Raw genomic sequence first — 20,104 nt, 5'->3', positions numbered from 1 at the left:
ACTCTATGCTAAAATCAAGGCAATACGCCTCTTCAATCAGCGGTGTTTGACATTATCTACTCATTCCTTCAAACAGTGTACTAGCCACAATAGCCATCTATGCACCTCCCATATGTATGGCCATTAAATCCAGCCACAATATAGCCTATGTTGTATTAGAATTTATTTTAATGGCATTTTGCATTACAGAAGCAACAAATGTTTGGTCTTATACAACAGGGCCTCAATTTGTACAATATTTACTGTGCATTAGAGCAAATACAATTCATATCCTAATAACTGGCTGAAGTCAACAGCAGTAAACTCTCAGTGGTCGGAGCAGTTTTACCTGACACCCTGTAGATGCCTTCACATTTCATGCCATGTTGCTCAATGAAATCGATGCACTCCCGGAACACAGCCGGCAGCCGGATCCCATCACACATCATGGTTCTGTCCGAAGCTGCAGCCAGGGGGATTCCGAATACTGGCCTCAGCCTCGGCACATCTACAGGTGCTGGTTCTGGCTCAGGGGTGGGCTTCTTTTTTTTCTTTTTCTCTTTCCATTGCTTGACTACATCTGCAGCAGTAAGATCCTTGGACTTCTTGTCTTTGTGCTTATCTTCTTTGTGCTTCTCTTCTTTAGGTTTCTCTTTTATTTTGAAGTCTTTCTCCTTCTTCTTAGAAAAACTTGGCTTCTTGAATACATGGATTCCCTTGGACCGCTTCATTTTGGACGGGCTTTCTGCATCATCACCGGAACTGTCCTCCTGGAAGGCAGCATAACCTTCAGCTGGGGAAGAAAGTGTGACGTTACAGACTTGTATAAAGCGGGGAGGGAATCAATAGTTTATGGTCATATGTTTCACTATAGTTAATGATTTTAGCCAAGAGGTTCTATATTACTTTTCAAAATTATAACAGATATCACTATACCAATTCAGAGAACACAGAAAAGCCTATATTAGGCTATGTGCCCACGCTGCGGATTTTGCCGCGAATTTTCCGAAAATCTGCAGCAGCGGCACTTCCAAGCCATTTCAATGGCATTTTGGAAATGCTGTGTCCATGCTGCGGATTTTTCCGCGGCGGATTTGCCGTGGATTTTGATCCGGAAAAATCTGCAGCATGTCAATTATTGTTGCGGATTTTGGTGCGGATTTTGGGTATAGAATGGGGAAAAGAAAAAAAAAAAAAAAAAATCTGCATCAAAATCCGCGGCAAAAAAAAAAGGTGCGGATTTGCCGCGAAAGTCGCGGATTTTCATGCAGAAAAATCCGCAGGTACATTCTACCGTGGACACATAGCCTAATACATCAGATGATATGTATTCATAGCTGGCGGCTAAATACTGCACAAAATGAAAGAAAACATTGGATTTCAAAAATATTTTTGTACACTTAAAGTCTATCTGATAAAAAATGTGACAGGTCACACTGACATGTGGAAGGTTCCTAGACTGATATGCTAGCTACAACCAAGGCCAAACGGGCACTATAGGGAATATATGGTATGCCGCGGCTTGTGAATGGATGTTATATTTGGTGTATATCCAGGAATTAAAGCCCAAAGACTATGGAAACATCTAAGACAAGTTTCTTTCCTAGTCTAGAAAATCTTAACAGGGTTGTTAGGAGACCTGGGCAGTGGGGAATCAATACACAAGTGGTTTTTATTATTTTTAAAGCACACTTGCAACTTCTGTGAAATAAAAACATAGGGGTGTTCAACCCCTCTGACACTACACAGGCTGTATTAGAGGCTTTAGTAGTGATCAGGGCAGTAGGTAACAACTTAAGGTACTGTCACACATAACGAGATCGCTAGCGAGATCGCTGCTGAGGCACGGTTTCTGTGACGCAGTAGCGATCCCGTTAGTGATCTTGTTATGTGTGACATCTACCAGCGATCAGGCCCCTGCTGTGAGATCTCTAGTCGTTGCAGAATGGTCCAGGCCATTTTCTTCAAAGGCGATGTCCTGCTGGGCAGGACCCATCGCTGTGTTTGACACTGTGTGACAGGGTCACAGTGACTGCTGAGATCGTTATACAGGTCACTACTGCGACCTGTATTGTTCCTGCATCGCTGGTAAGATCTGACTGTGTGAAATCTCACCTGCGACCTCCCAGCGACTTACCTTCGATCCCTGTCAGGTCGCATCGTTTTCGGGATCGCTGGTAAGTCGTTGTGTGTGACTGGGCCTTTACCCAAAACCTGTAACTCATATTTTCAACAATACAGGAAGGACACACGCTTTTTACATCCCACTTACTTTTGCTCTATTTTTATATATGCAGAGTAGTAGCTAACTCATGTTGCTTATAAAAAAGGATAAGGCAAAAACAATGTTTACAGACAAAGACGTCTTCTGGGAGCAAGAGAGGCGGTCAGATTGCACAAGTCTTTATGATACGATGGTAAAACAACATTTAGGCCCTGTGCGAACTTACCAGATTTTGCTGCGGATTTTTTGCGGTTTTGCTGCATGTTTCGCTGCAGAAAATGTTCATAACATCTCTGCAGTGAATCACCAGCAAACCTATGGGAAAAAAAATCCTGTGCGCACTAGGCGGAATTTGACAGCTGCATGTTTTGCTGCGGGATTCCCGCAGCAAAAACAATTGCATGTCAATTCTTTCCGCACGACGCTGCGGGATTTCACTCCATTCACTGCAATGTAATCGTGAAATCCCGCAGGGAATAACGCAGGCAGCAAATTCTGTGCGGTTCACTGCGTTTTCCTGCGTTATTCCCTGCGGTATTTCGCGGGTTACCTGCGGTAATGTACATAGCTTGCCTGCGGTTTTGCAGGGAAGTGATGTCATTACAAGAAGAGGAAGCCGTGCAGAGAGTAAACACACACAGATCACAGACACAGACAGACATCGAACACAGACACATAAAATGCACATAGAAAGCAAATGGAAATATAGAAAACAAAGCACGTGGGCTCCGCTGTATATTTACCATCCAGCCGAAATAAGCACACAGCGGCGGCCCGGTATTCTCAGGCTGGGGAAGGAAAGGTGCAGGGTTAATGTCCCCCGCCTCACTCCCCCTCCCGCAGCCGAGAATATCAGCCGCAGCTGCCCCGGGACTGTCGCATGCATTATGCGGCAGTACCGGCGTGTCCCCGGCTCTTCCTGCCGCCGTGTAGCAGTGGCAGTCAGGGTAATACAAGGAGTTAATGGTGGCGGATCGCCGCCATTAACTCTGGGCTTGATCATGGCAGCATCTATGTGACAGCTGACATGCTCAACCCGTAAGTAAAGTGAATAAAACACACAGAAAAATCCTTTATTTTAAATAAAACACAAACAAGCTTCGTTCACCATTTTATTAACCCCTCCCGAAACAAAGCTCCGGCGTAATCCACCGCTCCTGGGCTGCTTACATCCAGCTGCGACTGATACACAGCGCTGAATGAATGCAGCCGCCCAACGAGACAGCAGAGGTAATTGCCGGTCATTTCCCACGGCCGGTAATGTGAACTCACTGCCGACCGTGGGAAATGCAGCGATCTGTCCTCTGTCTATTCTATCTATCCCTCTATCTATTCTTCTGTCTCTCTATCTATCTACTATCTCAGAATGAAATGACTTTTTTTTTCAATGTGCTTTATTGCACTGAATGCAATAAAGCACATGCCAACCCGCACGCGGCAAAACCGCGGTAAAACCGCGGTAAAACAGCAGCAAACCGCATGCGGTTTTCGGGTGCGGTTTGCCGCGTTTTTTTTACCGCGGGTGCGGTAATCTTTGAATACCTGCGGAATTCCATTTTCCAATGCGCACATAGCCTTAAAGCGGATGATGATATATAAGGGATTTTACATGATCGTTCTTAAAAGGGTGGTTCACCCATATTTTTTAGATCAATATTATATTGAGAAACAATGTTTCTCTCAAATACCTTGTGTTGGCAATAGTGCCTGTGAGAGGCGTTATTGCAGACCGCTGTTCCCCGCTCCGATGACGTCACATCCCTGCGGCCGGCCCCAGTCTTCCTGAGTCACTGAGCTGTGGGTGTTTCACCGCTGGTCACAGCTCAGTGTGTCACCTGCTTGCAGCACTTTGCTGTGAGGGAGGAGGGAGCAGGGAGCAGATGGGCTGTGACGAGCAGTGAAACACCGCCCACAGCCCATCACTCACGGACACTGCGGCCGGCCGCGTGTCAGGAACTTGACGTGATGTCACCGGATCCCCGAGGTCACAGAGGCCGAGGGTCACGGAGCGGGGAACAGCAGTCTGCAATAGCGCCTCTCACAGGCACTATTGCCAACATAAGGTATTTGAGGGAAACATTGTTTCTCAATAATAATATCGATCTAGACAATAAAAAATATGAGTGAACCACCCCTTTAATGATTCCACATTTATCAGTGATCTTGGAGGTTATCATCCTGAAAGATTATTCCAAAAGTGAGGCTACATGAGCGATAACAATAAAGCAAACTTGCCTAGAGGCAATAAGGTGCAGCCCAAATCCTGATATAAACAACAATATATAGCAAGGATTAAAATGTAACTTTTAATGTTATATGTCTAAAAACAATAGACCTTAATAGAATAGTGAATAAAGTGCAGTGCATAAACAAGAGTAATAAAAAGGATGGATCTCACCCGGTTTTTCTCTCCCGACACAGATGACACACCACCGGAACAGACCACAGGCGGAAGAGGGAAAAATCAGACAAAAGGGGAGGGAACGATAATTTCAATAATTCCTATCCCTGTCGTGCCCATGCAAAGTGCTTCCGCCCTTACAAGGGCAGCACCCAAGTCAGGTAAAGCTACCCCAATGGAGATATACCCCTCCCAAGGGGTAACAAGTCTATTGTTTTTAGACAGATAACATTCAAAGTTACATTTTAATCCTTGCTATATATTATACATGAGCGATAACTCTGTCTTCTGATCAGCGTTTGAGCAGAGTGTCAGTTTACGGTGATCTGATTCTATCGCATGAGAGAATCACATTACAGGTGTCTAGAAAACGAAGAACTTAGATGTCATCAGAGTTCAGTACGATTTACAATGGAGAAATTGAGTGCAGTCCCATGTTTTGCACGCACCCATAAGGATGCTTTACACGCTGCGACATCGCTAGCGATGTCGTGCACGATAGCACCTGCCCCCGTCGTTTGTGCGACATTTGGTGCTAGCTGCCGTAGCGAACATTATTTCTATGGCATCGTCACACGCACATACCTTGTCAGCGATGTCGCTGTGACCGCCAAACAATCCCTCCCTCAAGGGGGAGGTGCGTTCGGCGTCAGTGACGTCACTGTGACGTCACTAAGCGGCTGGCCAATAGAAGCGGAGGGGCGGAGATGAGCGAGATGTAACATCCCACTCACTTCCTTCCTTCCGCATTGCCGGAGATGTTCATCGTTCCTGCGGTGTCACACATAGCGATGTGTGATGCCGCAGGAACGATGAACAATATCGTACCTGTGGCAGCAGCGATATTAAGGAAAGGAGCGACGTGTCAACGATCACCGTTTTTTTAATGATTTTGTGATCGTTGCTCATTGGTGTCACACGCTGCGATGTCTCTACCGGCGTCGGATGTGCGTCACTAACGACGTGACCCCGACAATATATCGGTAGCGATGTCGCAGTGTGTAAAGCACCCTATAGACTTGAGTGGGCGCACGTGATCAGATATACGCTGCCACTCACAGTATGATGCAATTTTTTTTTTTCTCATGCCGAAAACGCTAGCTGGCACTGCCCCACAGAATGGGGCTTTCTGATAAAACATCGACTAGCCCTCGTCCATGTTATAAGCTTGTGTGGGTGAGCCCTTAAACTGAATTTGGACAAAATCGATCTACGTTTTATGTTTAATCTCTTTTTTATTGAAAAGTTAAAGGTTGGTTACAATAAGCAGGGCTGCAGACCAAGGCAAACCCCCAAATAGAGACAAAACAAAAAAAAAATAAGAATGCAATGAATCATGAAAGGCTTTGCATGGTTGCAGCCATATACAGTTTGTTACAATAAAGAACATTTAAGAACATTTATATCATTCTGTTTTGAACCATTATAAAAGTATAAAATCCATAAACTATACCATAAACATCGATCTACGTTTTGATTTGGGATTACACTAACGCAGATCTGTCAGTCAGAGTTTTCAACTAAACCACTCAAATGACAAAAATGCCAACACACTACTTAACTGACAGATATCTGACATCTGTGTCACAAAAAAGCTGATTATTTACAACCCAAAATAGTCGGAATCAGCCTTTTCTGGCAAGCGAGGTCGCACACGTATGGCCAACTTGTGCTCCATGTTATTTAATATGAAAAGTCCTCCCTTGGAAATGTAACAAAAAAAAAAAATCAGCTCAATTATTATAAAGACGTGCGCTCCGGGCAGGAGCACTGATCATACTTGAAATTGATAAATCATTCACATAAAGGTTAAGTGATTCAGCAAGGGACAGTATTTATAGAAACCCATTAGCTTATCACATTGCTCTTTTGTAGGAGCACTAGGGTGAATATAATTGACCTAGATGAAAATTGTTATTATACAGGTGAACGCTCCAGAACAAACTACAGTCTAAGCTGCTCAGGACAGTCCAAACTCAGGCCTAGATCAATAAACGAGCATGTGATGTAGCGTCTGTCAAACTGAAATGACCATGAATACAAAAAGGGCATCAGGATGAGAACATACATCCTACAATGGGCGACAAGTGAGTACCATGTGAGAGCGGTCCTTAATGACTACATGTCATTACACAACATGGTCCACAGAATCCTTCACAATACGTATTATTCTTCCTGAGTCAACCATATTAGAGAGATTTTATACCTCTTTTCACTTCCTTTTAAATAGATTTTTCAGAAAAGATGCATCAATAACCTTTAACTACAAAACATGGAAACCCATTAAAAATGTGGCCTCGACATACAAATGTAGAAGCACTGCAGAGCTACAGTACATACCACTAACAAACAGTGAACCCTACTACATTATCTAGAGTCCGTCAGCTACCCCAATACAAAAGTTAAACTGACGAGGTTAGTTCTGCTACATCTCATAAGTACACAGACTGGAAGGTCAGGCAGAAAACATCACCTTGCTCCACATGTAATTAATAAGTGATGCCAAACATCTAATGACTCATTAGAATTAATAACAAGTAGCCTGTAAGCCCGGACTACACCCTGACTGCACCTCCGCCATTACGGCATCAGTAACAATTCTAGTTTACTACACGCAGTTAAGACATTGCACAAGTTTCTGGACTGTAAACACATGACGGGAAATCTTCACACGTTAAATACAACATATGTAGCAAAAAGCAAACCTATATCTGGATATGATCTAGAGTTCTGAACAGTTGATGTTGAATGGGCGTGGGTCTCCCCAATCATCAGATAGTGGCAGTAGGAGCTGACGTGTTGGGTCGTGTACGCATCCTGCTGCTATAGTCAAAGTGTACCGCACTAGCGAAAATAGCCAATAAGGGGGTAACGCTGTGCTTGACCATCTCCGTACCTTCAGTGACGGGCGTAGAATGGGGTGATTGCATATTAGCTGCATTATTCCACTTTTTCTAACTACATTCCTGAAGCATTTAAAAAAATAAATAAATAATTAAAGGAGGGGGATCAAAGTGCCCTGTAGAGGTTGCAATAACGGTACCCAGACTGATCTAACAAGTATCACCTATCCAATGGATAAAATGGTAATAAAGGGGCATTCTAGCCAAAAATATTTGTCACCGATTGACTGGATAAATTGTTTAAGAATCCATTTGTTCTGAACATGTCCTCTCATTTGAAGGGGCCGCCATCCACTCCCATCCCCAGTTAGAATGGCACAGCACCTCTCCCTACCAAGCAGTTAACCATCAACCTAATTCATTAACTAGTTGATAAAGGGCAAATATTTTACCACCTAAGAGAAACCATTGTTTTGATTTTTATTTCAGAACTCAATAATACACATGAAAATATAATATATTTTATTATACAGTACCAGAGAAATGTGCGGTATTATTGTGGTATGTATCCACCTTCACAAAAGATGCTCCGACATATGTTTTCACATTCTATTCATTTTTTACATCTGTCAGGAAAAACACAGGAGCAAACTCTGAACACTACCTTACACCAATGGAAACTGCCGAGAAATTTCTGCAATTATTTCACAAAATGGCGCGGTTAAATGAAGCTTCTTCCACCAGTACTCGGCCAAATGTCCTGACAACAAATTTTGGGACGTGCCACGCATCTTTCTCAGTATTTCCGTCTTCACATGACCCCAATGCGCTTCAATGCGCTGAGTATTAGCACCAGTTATCGGATCAACGAAATTCTGCTCATGATTGACGGTTTGATGCGCATAATTGAACATGGGCCAGTTATTTATATTTCGATAAGCGGCCCACTGATCAGAGATGATCCTAGAACCAGGCGCAATGTGACGCTGAATAATAGGTTTCAACGTTGCTTCGTTACGGCGAAGGACGTGAAACATGCCTAATTCTTGCTCGGCATTTGCATGCTTCCACACCATGCCGAAGATCCATGGACCAACGATACGGTTTCCAAAATTCTGGCGAGCTGGAGGGGCGCAATTTCCAAGTAGCAACCTTGGAGGTGGATACATGCCACAATATTTGGATCAAAACTGACTGCTCTTAGGTTAGTGGATACATACTGGAGCATGTCAGAGTAGTTAGTGGATACATACTGGAATCTTTTGTGGAGGTGGATACATGCCACAATAATACCGAAATGTGCTCCTATCTCTGCCAGGTCGGATCTTTCATTCACAAAACTCTCAATTCCCTTGTATAATCTGTATTCAGTAAAAACAGACTGTTACATTACTGAGCTAGGAGATGGCAGTAATAAGATTTTATGTAGATGAGGTGGGAAGGGGGAGGGGCTCTTCCTCTAGCTCCTCCCTCCCCATAGCACCTAAAAAAGGTAAATACTTGAATGCATTTTTGGATAAAAATATTTAATCAGATATGTTAAAATCGTTTGGCTTCTATAGCCTTCCTCACTGTACACAGTGGACAGCTGAACGAGTTAACAGTGAATCAGTCAGTGAGCTCCTATTGATGTTTGAAACCCTTTTCTATGCTCTCCTAAACAATTTTCATCAAAGCAGAAGTTGAAACTCGACTGCTATTATTGTATTGGGTCTGTAATAATAAGCACACTGTATGAGACTCCCTTGTAACTTACTTCTTTTCTCCTTCTTCTTAAACTTTCCTTTCTTCTTGCCATGGTCTTTCTCGTCATCAGACACTACATCCGGGGGCTCATGGAGGATGTCATGAGGAGGTGATGTTTCTCCGGTACGGTACAGTCCAGGGAATTTTGTTGGGCTGATTTCTTCAGAGCTAGGTGTACGAGCCAGTCCCCCGCCATGCTCAGCCCTCCGATGTTCACTGGGGCTACTAGTGGGAGGCAGAAAGCATTCAGTCATTCTGCCGATGACAATCTAATACAGGAACTGAGCCCGGATTTCTGTTACCTGTCCATTTTACCTGGACAAAGACCAAAAAAACAAGAGTTATATTAGCACAAGTGATCACCAATAAACCTCATATGCTTAATAAACTAATTACAGGGCATTTTGAGAGGTACTACAAGTGTGCATGTACACTAGTGGACGTCGATTTAAAAGGGAAACGGTCAGCAGGTTTTTGCTATGTAATCTGAGGACAGCGTGCTGTAGTGGTTAAAAACAAAAATCAACTATGCCTCTCTTGTGAGGCTGTCTGCTGCTGTTTACTTAAGCTAAAGGCTATCGCCTAGTGATTATCATTGCTGGACTACAATGCTAAACGCAAGGCAGTCCCCTGCTGTGATTGACACCTCACTGTCAATGTACAATATTTATAGATGGTGTGGGTCAGGACAGCTTTTTCAGCTCTGCTTCATGCTAAATCTAAAGGCTTTGATTGTGTCAGAACGGCTTAAGACAGTAAGCTAAGTGATACATCATTAGATTCAGAGTCTCTTAGCGTACATTATGTTGCACTGAGATGAGGTAACAAAAACCGGCTGACAGATTCACTTTAAGTCCTTTCAGCTGGTTCATGTTAAATGGAACAAACACCTTACTTGTTTACCTTGTGACATGCTGATTGTTTGGTCACACAATAGGCACTATTTGTAGCTGATATTCACTACAATGACTACTTTTGGTGACTGACACTAAAAGAAGCATGAATTGCAGAAGTAAAATGAAGGAAATTACTGCAGCCATATTGAGGAAGCGTTTCCCAAAGCCTAGAGCCCCGACTATAAAGGGGGCTTTACACGCTACGATATCGTTAATGAATTATCGTCGGGGTCACGTTGTTTGTGACGCACATCCGGCGTCATTAACGATATCGCAGCGTGTAACACTTATGTGCGACCTAAAATGATCGCAAAAGCGGCCAAAATCGTTTGCCGTGGAGAGGCCGTCCTAAAACAAAAAATCGTTCTCTTCTCATTAGCAATGTTGTTCGTCGTTCCTGCGGCAGCACACATCACTATGTGTAACACCGCAGGAGCGAGGAACATCTCCTTACCTGCGTCCACCGGGAATGCGGAAGGAAGGAGGTGGGCGGGATGTTACGTTCCGCTCATCTCCGCCCCTCCGCTTCTATTGGACGGCTGCCGTGTGATGTCGCTGTGACGCCACAAGACCCGCCCCCTTAGAAAGGAGGCGGATTGCCGGCCACAGCGACGTCGCAGGGAAGGTAAGTCCGTGTGACGGGGGGTAAGCGAGGTTGTGCGCTACGGGCAGCGATTTGCCCGTGTCGCACAACCGACGGGGGCGGGTACGATCACTAGCGAGATCGCAGCGTGTAGAGCCCGCTTAAGCGTTTGTAATAAAAATCATCCTATACACATCCATGGGGAAACCTCAATCCCATGCATAAGGTGGAGATGCTCACTTGATCTATCAGATTTCAGAGCAGAATCCATACTGAAATTTGGGTCTAGGGAACTAAAGCTAAGCAAACATTAGGTAAAATCCAAGTAACAATGACTAATGTGTGTTCTCTTTGTATCGTTGTCACAGTTAATTCAGGAATTTTTATGAGCAAATATTTCTGACTCTAGAAACAGTTCTTGTTTTGAAAATAACATTATAAAATCCAAAGTGAGATATTATCTCTCAACAACGCAGACTTTAAAGCTCCACAGAGCGATTTGGATGCCAGTATTTACCAGAAACCGTTTTCTTGGTAGAACTAACATTTTAGTGATGTATGAGTAATGATTATTTATGTAGAATATGTATAGTCGTTACATTCAAGAGTCAGATTGTGATGTTCCCATCATGTAGGCTGTTTAACGCTTAATAGTAGCATATGAGCCAACTGTTTAGTTTTACATTATTTTGCAAGGAACTACAATATGGTAGAAGTATATGTACGTGACATTTTATGTGCAAACATCCATTAGGCCACGTGCGCACTAGAAAGTGACTTTCTTAAGGAAAAATCTGGACCCTCTTAAAGAATCCAGCACCCGCGGTAAAAAAAAAAAAAAAAACGCATCAAAACCGCAACAAAATCTGCATGCGGTTTTACCGCGGATTTTCCGTAAGTTGGTCCCTGTGGGTTTTTACTATTATCTATGGCAAAACTGCAGGTACCTGCGGAAAAGAAGAAGTGACATGCTCATTAATTCCGCAGCGGAAAATCCACAGGTAAATCGCCGGGTATAAAAAAAAAAAAAACGCAGTGTGCGCACAGCATTTTTTCAAACCCATAGGTTTTGCTGAGGAATGACTGCAGAAATCTTAGACACATCTTCTGCAGCAAATCCGCAGCAAAATCGGCAGCAAATCCGCAGCGTGCGCACATAGCCTTAGGAATCTTGACATTCTCAGCAGTCTCTCTGACTCCAATTTACCATTGCAGTCTCCTGCATGCGGCTTATTTCACAAACTGCATATAGTGTTACACCTCAAAGAGACTGGTGTATTTACTTTGAAACTCAAGTCAGAATGACTGCATAGTACTGATATTAAGATGAGCATTTTAAAAAGTCCGGGTAAAGGGCGGGCTGGGGAACCCCAGGTTATCCAGTTTCTGCTACAGTTTAGGTCTAATGCAGATATCTGAACACGTTCTGAGCACAGATGCACGGACTGACTGCAGTTTGCCTGACCGGAACTTGACAGCTTCATATATTTTTATGGATTTATCCTTAGGGGTACTTCTCACATAGCGGGATCGCTGCTGAGTCACAGGTTTTGTGACGTACCAGTGACCTCATCAGTGATCTCGCCGTGTGTGACACTAAGCAGCGACCTGGCCCCTGCTGTGAAATCATTGATCGTTACACACTGTTCTGGTTTATTTTTTGGTCGTCAAGCTCCCGCAGGGCAGCACACATCGGTGTGTTTGACACCTTACCCAACTACCTCGTTCACGACTCACGTAGGCGTGCATCTTCATTGTTTTCCGCACCCTCTCTATTCCGATTGGTGATCGCTACTGCGTTCGGATTGGCCGCTTCCATCCTCTGTCCTGGCTTGTAGATCGCAGTACATTTCAGAGAGCTGTATTCACTTGTCCCGCACCGCGTGTAGCAGCAGATCGTAATACAGTCCATTCTGCATCGGGACTGTAGGATGGACAAGGATGGGAGCGCTATTATGTTGCCTTCTCTGAAGGCAAGGCCGCCCAGTCACAACGCAGTTACGACCACCAATCGGAGCAGAAGGGGCGCGGAAAAGGCAATGTAGATGCACGCCTATATTACTAATCAAGATTTGAATCGTGCTGTGTGACAGGGTCCCAGCGACCACCATATAGTTGCTGCGTCGTTGGGAAGATCTGACTGTTGTTTGGCAGCTCACTAGCGACCCTGTAGCGACGTACCAGCGATCCTGACCAGGTCGAAACGTGATCTGAATCGCTGGTACATCGTTTAGTGTGATGGTACCCTGGCAGTGAGAGATCTCAGCAGCAGCAGGAGGGAGTCTAAAGCGCTGGTAATCAGGCTAGGTGGGCAAAGACCGAGTGAAACTTTCATGTAGAATTACACAGCCACTCAGACATGGAATTTCATAGTAAATACACCAGCCTCATAAGGTTAAAGAATTTTAATTAGAAATGGATGCACTGTGAAATCTAGAGAGATTCTCTTGATTCTGCACCAAATGACAAAATAATCTTTAGCAGGTAGGAGAAGCAGTGGACATGTAACAGCAGGGCCTAAATACAGCAGTGTCGTGTGGTTACTACAAAGTTGATGGTTAAAGGGAACCTGTCAGCAGAAATTTCGCCCAAAACCTAAAAGATTCCCCCTCTGCAGCTCCTGGGCTGCATTCCAGAAAGGTCCCTGTTATTATTGTGCCCCATGTGAGACCAAAATAAAGACTTTATAAAGTGGTACCTTTTTGTATTCAGATTCTGTAAATGTGACACGGGGGCGGGCTTTCTAGCGTCCGTTATTCTACTCCTGGTCCTGTATGCCGCCCCCATCGCTCTTTTCCATAGCTGATGCACCGCCCACTGCTCCAGCCATCCCCGCGCATGCCCAGTGCCAGTCTCACGGGACTGAGCAGTGTGACCGCTGGTGACGTGTGCGCAGGCAAGTGATTATGGGCGGGGCTGTGATTGTTATCAGCGAGTACCCGCCCATAATCTCGTGAGCGCGCAAACCTCACCAGCGGTCACTGTGCTCAGTGTAGATGCTAGACTGTATGGGCTGCTTCCAGGGATGACGTCCCTTTTGTCACGTGATAGTATTTTGAACACGCCCCTATCACGTGACAAAAGGGACGTCATCCCTGGAAGCAGCCCATACAGTCTAGCATCTACACTGAGCACAGTGTGTCTGACCGCTGGTGAGGTTTGCGCGCTCACGAGATTATGGGCGGGTACTTGCTGATAACAATCACAGCCCCGCCCATAATCACTTGCTTGCGCACACGTCACCAGCGGTCACACTGCTCAGTCCTGTGAGACTGGCACTGGGCATGCGCGGGGATGGCTGGAGCAGTGGGCAGTGCATCAGCTATGGAAAGGAGCGATGGGGGCGGCATACAGGACCAGGAGGCAGAATAACGGACGGCAGAGAGCCCACCCCCGTGTCAAATTTACAGTATCTGAATACAAAAAGGTACCACTTTATAAAGTCTTTATTTTGGTCTCACATGGGGCACAATAATAACAGGGACCTTTCTAGAATACAGCCCAGGAGCTGCAGAGGGGGAATCTTTTAGGTTTTGGGCGAAATTTCTGCTGACAGGTTCCCTTTAATGGCCAGGAGATTTTGCAAATAAAACTTATCTACGGTAACTGAAATACTGAACATTTCTTAGTTTATTAGATCAAGTACCAGTTTCAGCTGGAGAATAAAAAAAACAACAGTAAATGCTGCTCTAGTCTTAATTTCAGACTATCCATTTGCAACAATGCTTCTGTTGTCCCGCAGCTTTCCTTCTCTTAGAACAGTCACCATGTAAACCTCCTAAACCTCTCCGATAGATCTGGTGCTGGTGGATGATTAGGTCAAGGGCTTTCTGAATGTAGAACAGGCCCATACAATGTATAGGGAAGGCCTGACGGTATATCCTATCAGCTGCAGCCAGCCGGAGAGAATGTAAAAAACAATTGACAAATGATCCGTGGGGGCGCTGAGTGTTGGACCCCCACGTCTCTTATATCAATGACATATCCTCAGAATGGAAAACCCAATTAACGCTTTCTAGGAGAATGGAGGAAAAGAAATACATTTTGGTATGGTACTATTTTTTGCATTTGATGCAAAACAATTATGATGTAGCCATAATACGGCTTGTTTTTGAGGTATAACTCATTCTTTCATACAATCATGTGTTGGTTCATGTAAAAAATTACATAGTTTGGTTTTTTTAGGGTGAACTATTTTGCCGGGGGGGGGGTTCTTATGTTATTTAATGCAGTTGAAATAATGTCAAAACTTTATGGACAATTTTAGAGATATAAAAAAAACTTTCCGTGCATAAAACATTTCATGAAGGAAAATGGTTTTATTTCTCATTGTGTTTTTGGTTTTTTTTTAAACCACTAGTCTTCCCAATGTGATCTTTGATCAGTGACCTAATGAGTTGGTATAGCAAAGCTTTATTAGCTGTCAGTGGCAATCAATAAGGCACGGTCTAATAGGTGTTTGCTAGGCCAGTCAGCACTCCATGTAATCTTAGCAGATTGTTATATGTATGGACAGTAATAGTACATCCAGATACTTCCAAAATTTGGTAAGGAAAAGGTTCAAACGTTGCCCCACGGTTTCCATTCCAAATCACAGAAATGCAAGGAAATATGTCCAGAATGACCCAGAAGTACCAGTGTCATCAATATGTAAAGTGACAGCACCGGAGACACATGGAGATCCAAGTCTATCAGCAATGGTGACGTTCACTCACAATAGAGCTGTTGTACTTTGTAGAGATTTCTCAGACTGACCCACAAACTCAACATAAAGAAACATCCCTGTTCAGAAGTATGCAGTGAATTTTTCTTTTACTGACATTTCTGCAATAAATGTCTTGCCTGTGAACATTCCCCGAGACTAAACCTGTAACATTACCTACCCCTCAGCAAGCGACAAAGACAAAAAATACAAACAAAAAAAACAAAATGTATTTATTTAGGAATTCTGGAGAAACCCACAATGAATAATTTAAAAATCAACCTTCGTTTTTTATTAGAATTCCCCTTTAATTTCTGTTCTGAATATATTATGTAAGCTTCAGGATTTAATCTACGCCTGGTGCAATTTTTACCTTAGTGGTCAGACAATAAGAACATTCATAGTTTTGTTGTGGTTTTTCTTTGTAAGGAAAGTTAAGCACCAGCAGCACATTTCTCGGCACATTGGCCACATGGCTCCTGGGATTTGTCCAGCACTGGGTGATTAAACGAACAATATCCCATTCCTATATAATCTAACAATGTTACAGGAAACATTTCTTGATTACGCCGAAACTTCTCCAATTCACCACAGCTCCCCATAGGCAGCAAGCGCTGAGATAGCCGTCACCTATCCCGCCTCACACCCCATACTCTACACTGTTACCTATCTGACCCTCTAGCTTCCGATGTCTGCCAAAAAAGAAGATTTAAGAGTCATCTATACATGGTCAGTTTGTCTAGGCAAAAAACATGTACAGCCAGAGTAAGAGGTTGTCGAATTAGGGAGGTTCTGTGTCAGCACATCATCGGTGCTCAATGTGTGGGGCGCTGGCTGCTTATTTCAATGAATAAGCCAAGCACATTCCTCTATCATGGTTAACATACAGAAAAAGAAGGGGCAAACACAGCAAACTAAATGAGCAGTCAGCCAGCCCCCTTCATACTCCGCACCGAGGATGTGCTGATACAGGAACATCTATGGCTGCTTTCACACTACGTTTTTTTAACATGCGTCATGAACGTTTTATTAACGCAAAAACGGATCCAGTGCAAATGCGTTTTCATTTCAATGCATTTGCAATGGACTCGCGTCAACATGCGTTCACATGCGTTATAGTGAGGATCCAGAGACTTGCAGTTTTTTTAACTTTTTTCAAAAACGCTACTTGTAGCGTTTTTGAGCTGCGTCCAAATACTGCAAATTGCTGGATCCTCACTATACTGCACGCAAACGCATGTGAACGCTGGCATGCTAATAGACAGGATCCTGCTTGCTCTACTGAGCATGCCCAGAAACCAGCCTGGCGTGATCAGTCTCTCCCTCTCCCCTCTCCCCCGCCTGAGAGCTGCGGAGGCTCATAACCAAGGTAAACATCAGGTAACTTGCTTGGATACCCGATGTTTACCTTGGTTACGTGTGCAGGGAGCCCGGCTCCTAGCAGCTGCAGACGCTCGTAACCAAGGTAAATATCGGGTATCCAAGCAAGTTATCCGATGTTTACCTTGGTTACGAGCCTCCGCAGCTGTCAGATGCCGGCTCCCAGTCTGTCACGTTCAGTTCCCCTCTTTGCCGATCACATGACTCCAATGCCCGCCCATACAAATGACAGGATCCTGCAAAATAACACTTGCGTTTGCATGCGTTTTTCTTTTTAAAAACAGGAGCCGCTTTTACAGCAAAAAAAGTTCATGGCGCATGTTAAAAAAACGTAGTGTGAAAGTAGCCTTAGGAGGAAACCCGCTGGAAGTGGTACCACAGGAACCCACGCTGCTATCAGAAAAGGACCCCTTTGTAAATGCAAGTATACATTCACATCTGGAAAATAATGAGCTCCGACATCTATTCACATTTACATTCAGACCCAGTCATGAAAAGCCACCGACAGATCAAGTGTTCAGAATCTCCTTAGTATTGAACAAGTGATGGAATTGTCATCTGTGCAAAACTAACAAAATCTGGAAAACCTGGTTTGTTGGTGGCTCTTGAGAACTGGGACTTGGGTTGAGGAACACTGTGTTAAATAACTAATGTAAACAAAAGCAGAGGGTCCCACTGAATATTATGAGGTCCGTCTGGGTCCCATTATGTAAAATTTTAGAACAGAAGTAAAAAAAAAAAAAAAAAAATCTGCACAATGTGCTTAACTGGAAACCAGATGGATCCTCTAATAATCAATGGGGCCCGTCTGTTTTAGTTCTGCAATGATGAATCCCTTTCTGACATTAAAGTGGTTGTTCGGTACTTTATATTGATGGCCTATCATTAGGAAAGGTCATCAATATCAGATCGGTGACGGTATGACACCCTTCACCATTGGCTGTTCTTGGCGCTGGCAGCGGCAGGATGTGCTCAGTTGTTGCGGACTGCACAGCTCCATCACCTGTACGGTGTCCGCGGCCAATACTGTGAATGCACATATTCTAGTGAATGGGTGGCTGTGCAGTACTCCATTGTGGCAACTATACAGTTCATGCACCTTTGCTGGGGCCAAAAACACAGCTGATTAAAAATGGTTGCAGGGTTTCCCACCCTTACTGATCCTAAGGATGGACAATCAATATAAAGTACTGGACAACCCCTTTAATTTAATGCGTCTGTTCCTAAGTCAGAATAGACAATAGTGTCTGAATGCAAGTGTGACCGTAGCTTAATGTCATGTTCAGAATCCATTTTACCCTCACATCAGTGGCCCTGTCAGGACTTCACCTGAAGTCCAGGAAAGCAGGATTAGACATCAGTGCATATGCCCGAAAACAGTTTTCAAAGAGCCACGGACGTAAGAGTAACGCACAATATAATCATAGCCAAAGATAAATACACTATACGGTATGTGGAACAGTAGTCTCAACGGGACAGAGCGATGGGCCTAACCACAGGGCGTTAATTTATGCCATCTTACTACGTTTTCCAGCTGTACAGGAAAGCGGAATAAACTTTGACAATCTTGTAATGCAAAATCAAAGATTTTTTTGTTGTGCTACTTAAATCCATGTATTTGGGACTAACAATCATTTCTGTAATTGGGTTACATTAGAAATGTTTCTGCTTTGGTCTTTCACAGGTGCATTTATTGATCTTTGATGTGGTCTGTGGCTATACATCAGCTGAGCAGAGCAGTCACAGACTTTCCTTTCAGACTGCGCTGACAGATTCTCAAATCCAGAACTAATGTTAGAACATTTATGGGTACGTCTGTGTGAATATGTATGTAATGTAGTGCGGATGGGTAATATACTCACCAACGCAGTCTTCCCCGGTGTCCAGCGCCGCTCCGGAGTCATGTGACTCATTGGATCACCCTGTGCTCTCTGTGACCCGGAAGTCTCTATTACAAAGTAAGCCCATGGGGCATCAGGATAAGGTTCTCCATACACTTACATTGGAATAGGGACTTCTGGATCACACTGAGCGCAGGCGGATCCGACGTATTAGAACTTCAGTCACATGGCTCCAGAGAGGCGCTGGAAACTGCGAAGACAGCGACGGTCGAGCCTGTCAATACACACTACATGTATGAATATATTAAAAACAGTAAAGGGACAATACACAATGCAACACACACTTATGAAGACCACTTACAAAAATTATTCTTTTCTCAAAATGCCAGCATTAGATACAAAAAAGTCACTAAATGTGAAAAGCTGCCTTAATACAATGACCTCACCCTTCCCAGGGCGCGATATGCAACCTTTATCGTCAGGTATAAATTATAACCCTTATTACGGCATAGTACAGACATTTTAGGCTGATGGGGCCTTTCTGGGCTAATGAGAGAACTAAAGCCTTTCCTTCTCCAGAACTGAACACCCAAGACCCCGGTTGCACTTTACCCACCACAATATGGAGTATGTATGAGTATATATATATATATATATATATATATATATATATATATATATATACACACACACAGTATAATATACGCATATTACATGCACAGAGATAGCATTGATAACTATAGGCACCAGGATACCTTCCAGCAATATTTACTGACAGTAACAACACTCACACACAGTACTGCTCTACTGCACCTGCCAGGATCCAGCTCTGCCGGGTGTACGCACAGCTGTGCAGGACCGCGCGCCCATAACTCGGCGGAGGAATACATGCAGTGCAGCTGTGTAGAACTGCGCTCCCATAACACAGCGGAGGAATACATAGAGTGCAGCGCCCTGTCAGCCTCTCACCTGTGTCCTCCCCCTCCGCCTCGCTCTGTCACTATGAGCCAGGCTTCCTCTTCCTCCTGGACTCCACACTGGGCAGGAAGCGGCGTAGAGCATAGTTCTCACAACAGGGTATTGATAGGGGAAACACCAATCTCTAAAATGTGTCTCTAATTTAGAATCGTTAGACTCCATTTTTACGGAGACAAAAAGTCATAACTAACAACTAAACGGTCTCCGCAAAAGGAGGAGACAAATCTGACTGGTACATATCGGCCTCTAGTTTACCGAAGGTTTTTTTTCCATGACAGCGGAACACTCAGTCATGTGACTACGTGTAGCAGCCATGTTGTGGTTGGCGCACAGGGACATGGGAGTAAAAATTACATGAATTAGTGTTTTTACTTGTTTTAGTCTCCAGTGCCGCCCTTTAACCCATGGTAAGATGAGAGAGTAGCAGGAAATGTGTAATAGTAAACTATTATGTGGGTAGTGTAATGTAAATTATATTGTTTAACCCCTTAGTGACAAAGATCATTTTGGCCTTAAAGGAAATATATAATC

The 20,104-nt window shown here is 43.9% G+C and overlaps 1 protein-coding gene across 3 annotated transcripts in view; it reads right to left on the bottom strand.

Moving 5' to 3' along the window:
* The window catches only part of RALBP1 (ralA binding protein 1), a 58,800-nt gene extending 39,158 nt beyond the window's left edge, over nt 1-19,642 (bottom strand). Inside the window, exons 1-3 of one of the 3 annotated variants that reach the window (XM_075314538.1) lie at nt 19,565-19,642; nt 9,204-9,508; nt 329-772 (exon numbers count right to left, since the gene is read on the bottom strand). In XM_075314538.1, the coding sequence (XP_075170653.1) occupies nt 329-772; nt 9,204-9,447 (688 nt within the window). In that variant the 5' untranslated portion in view covers nt 9,448-9,508; nt 19,565-19,642. Of the gene's footprint in view, nt 1-328; nt 773-9,203; nt 9,509-19,386; nt 19,499-19,564 lie in introns of those variants that run through there. The other 2 variants (XM_075314540.1, XM_075314539.1) reach the window with 2 other exon arrangements.
* Between the last annotated feature and the right edge of the window lie 462 nt (nt 19,643-20,104).

This window comes from Anomaloglossus baeobatrachus, chromosome 6 (genome assembly GCF_048569485.1).
Source record: "Anomaloglossus baeobatrachus isolate aAnoBae1 chromosome 6, aAnoBae1.hap1, whole genome shotgun sequence".
NCBI classification, from domain to species: Eukaryota; Metazoa; Chordata; class Amphibia; order Anura; family Aromobatidae; genus Anomaloglossus; species Anomaloglossus baeobatrachus.
The sequence above is the reverse complement of the archived record's forward strand: the minus strand, read 5'-3'. Positions and strand labels throughout refer to the sequence as shown.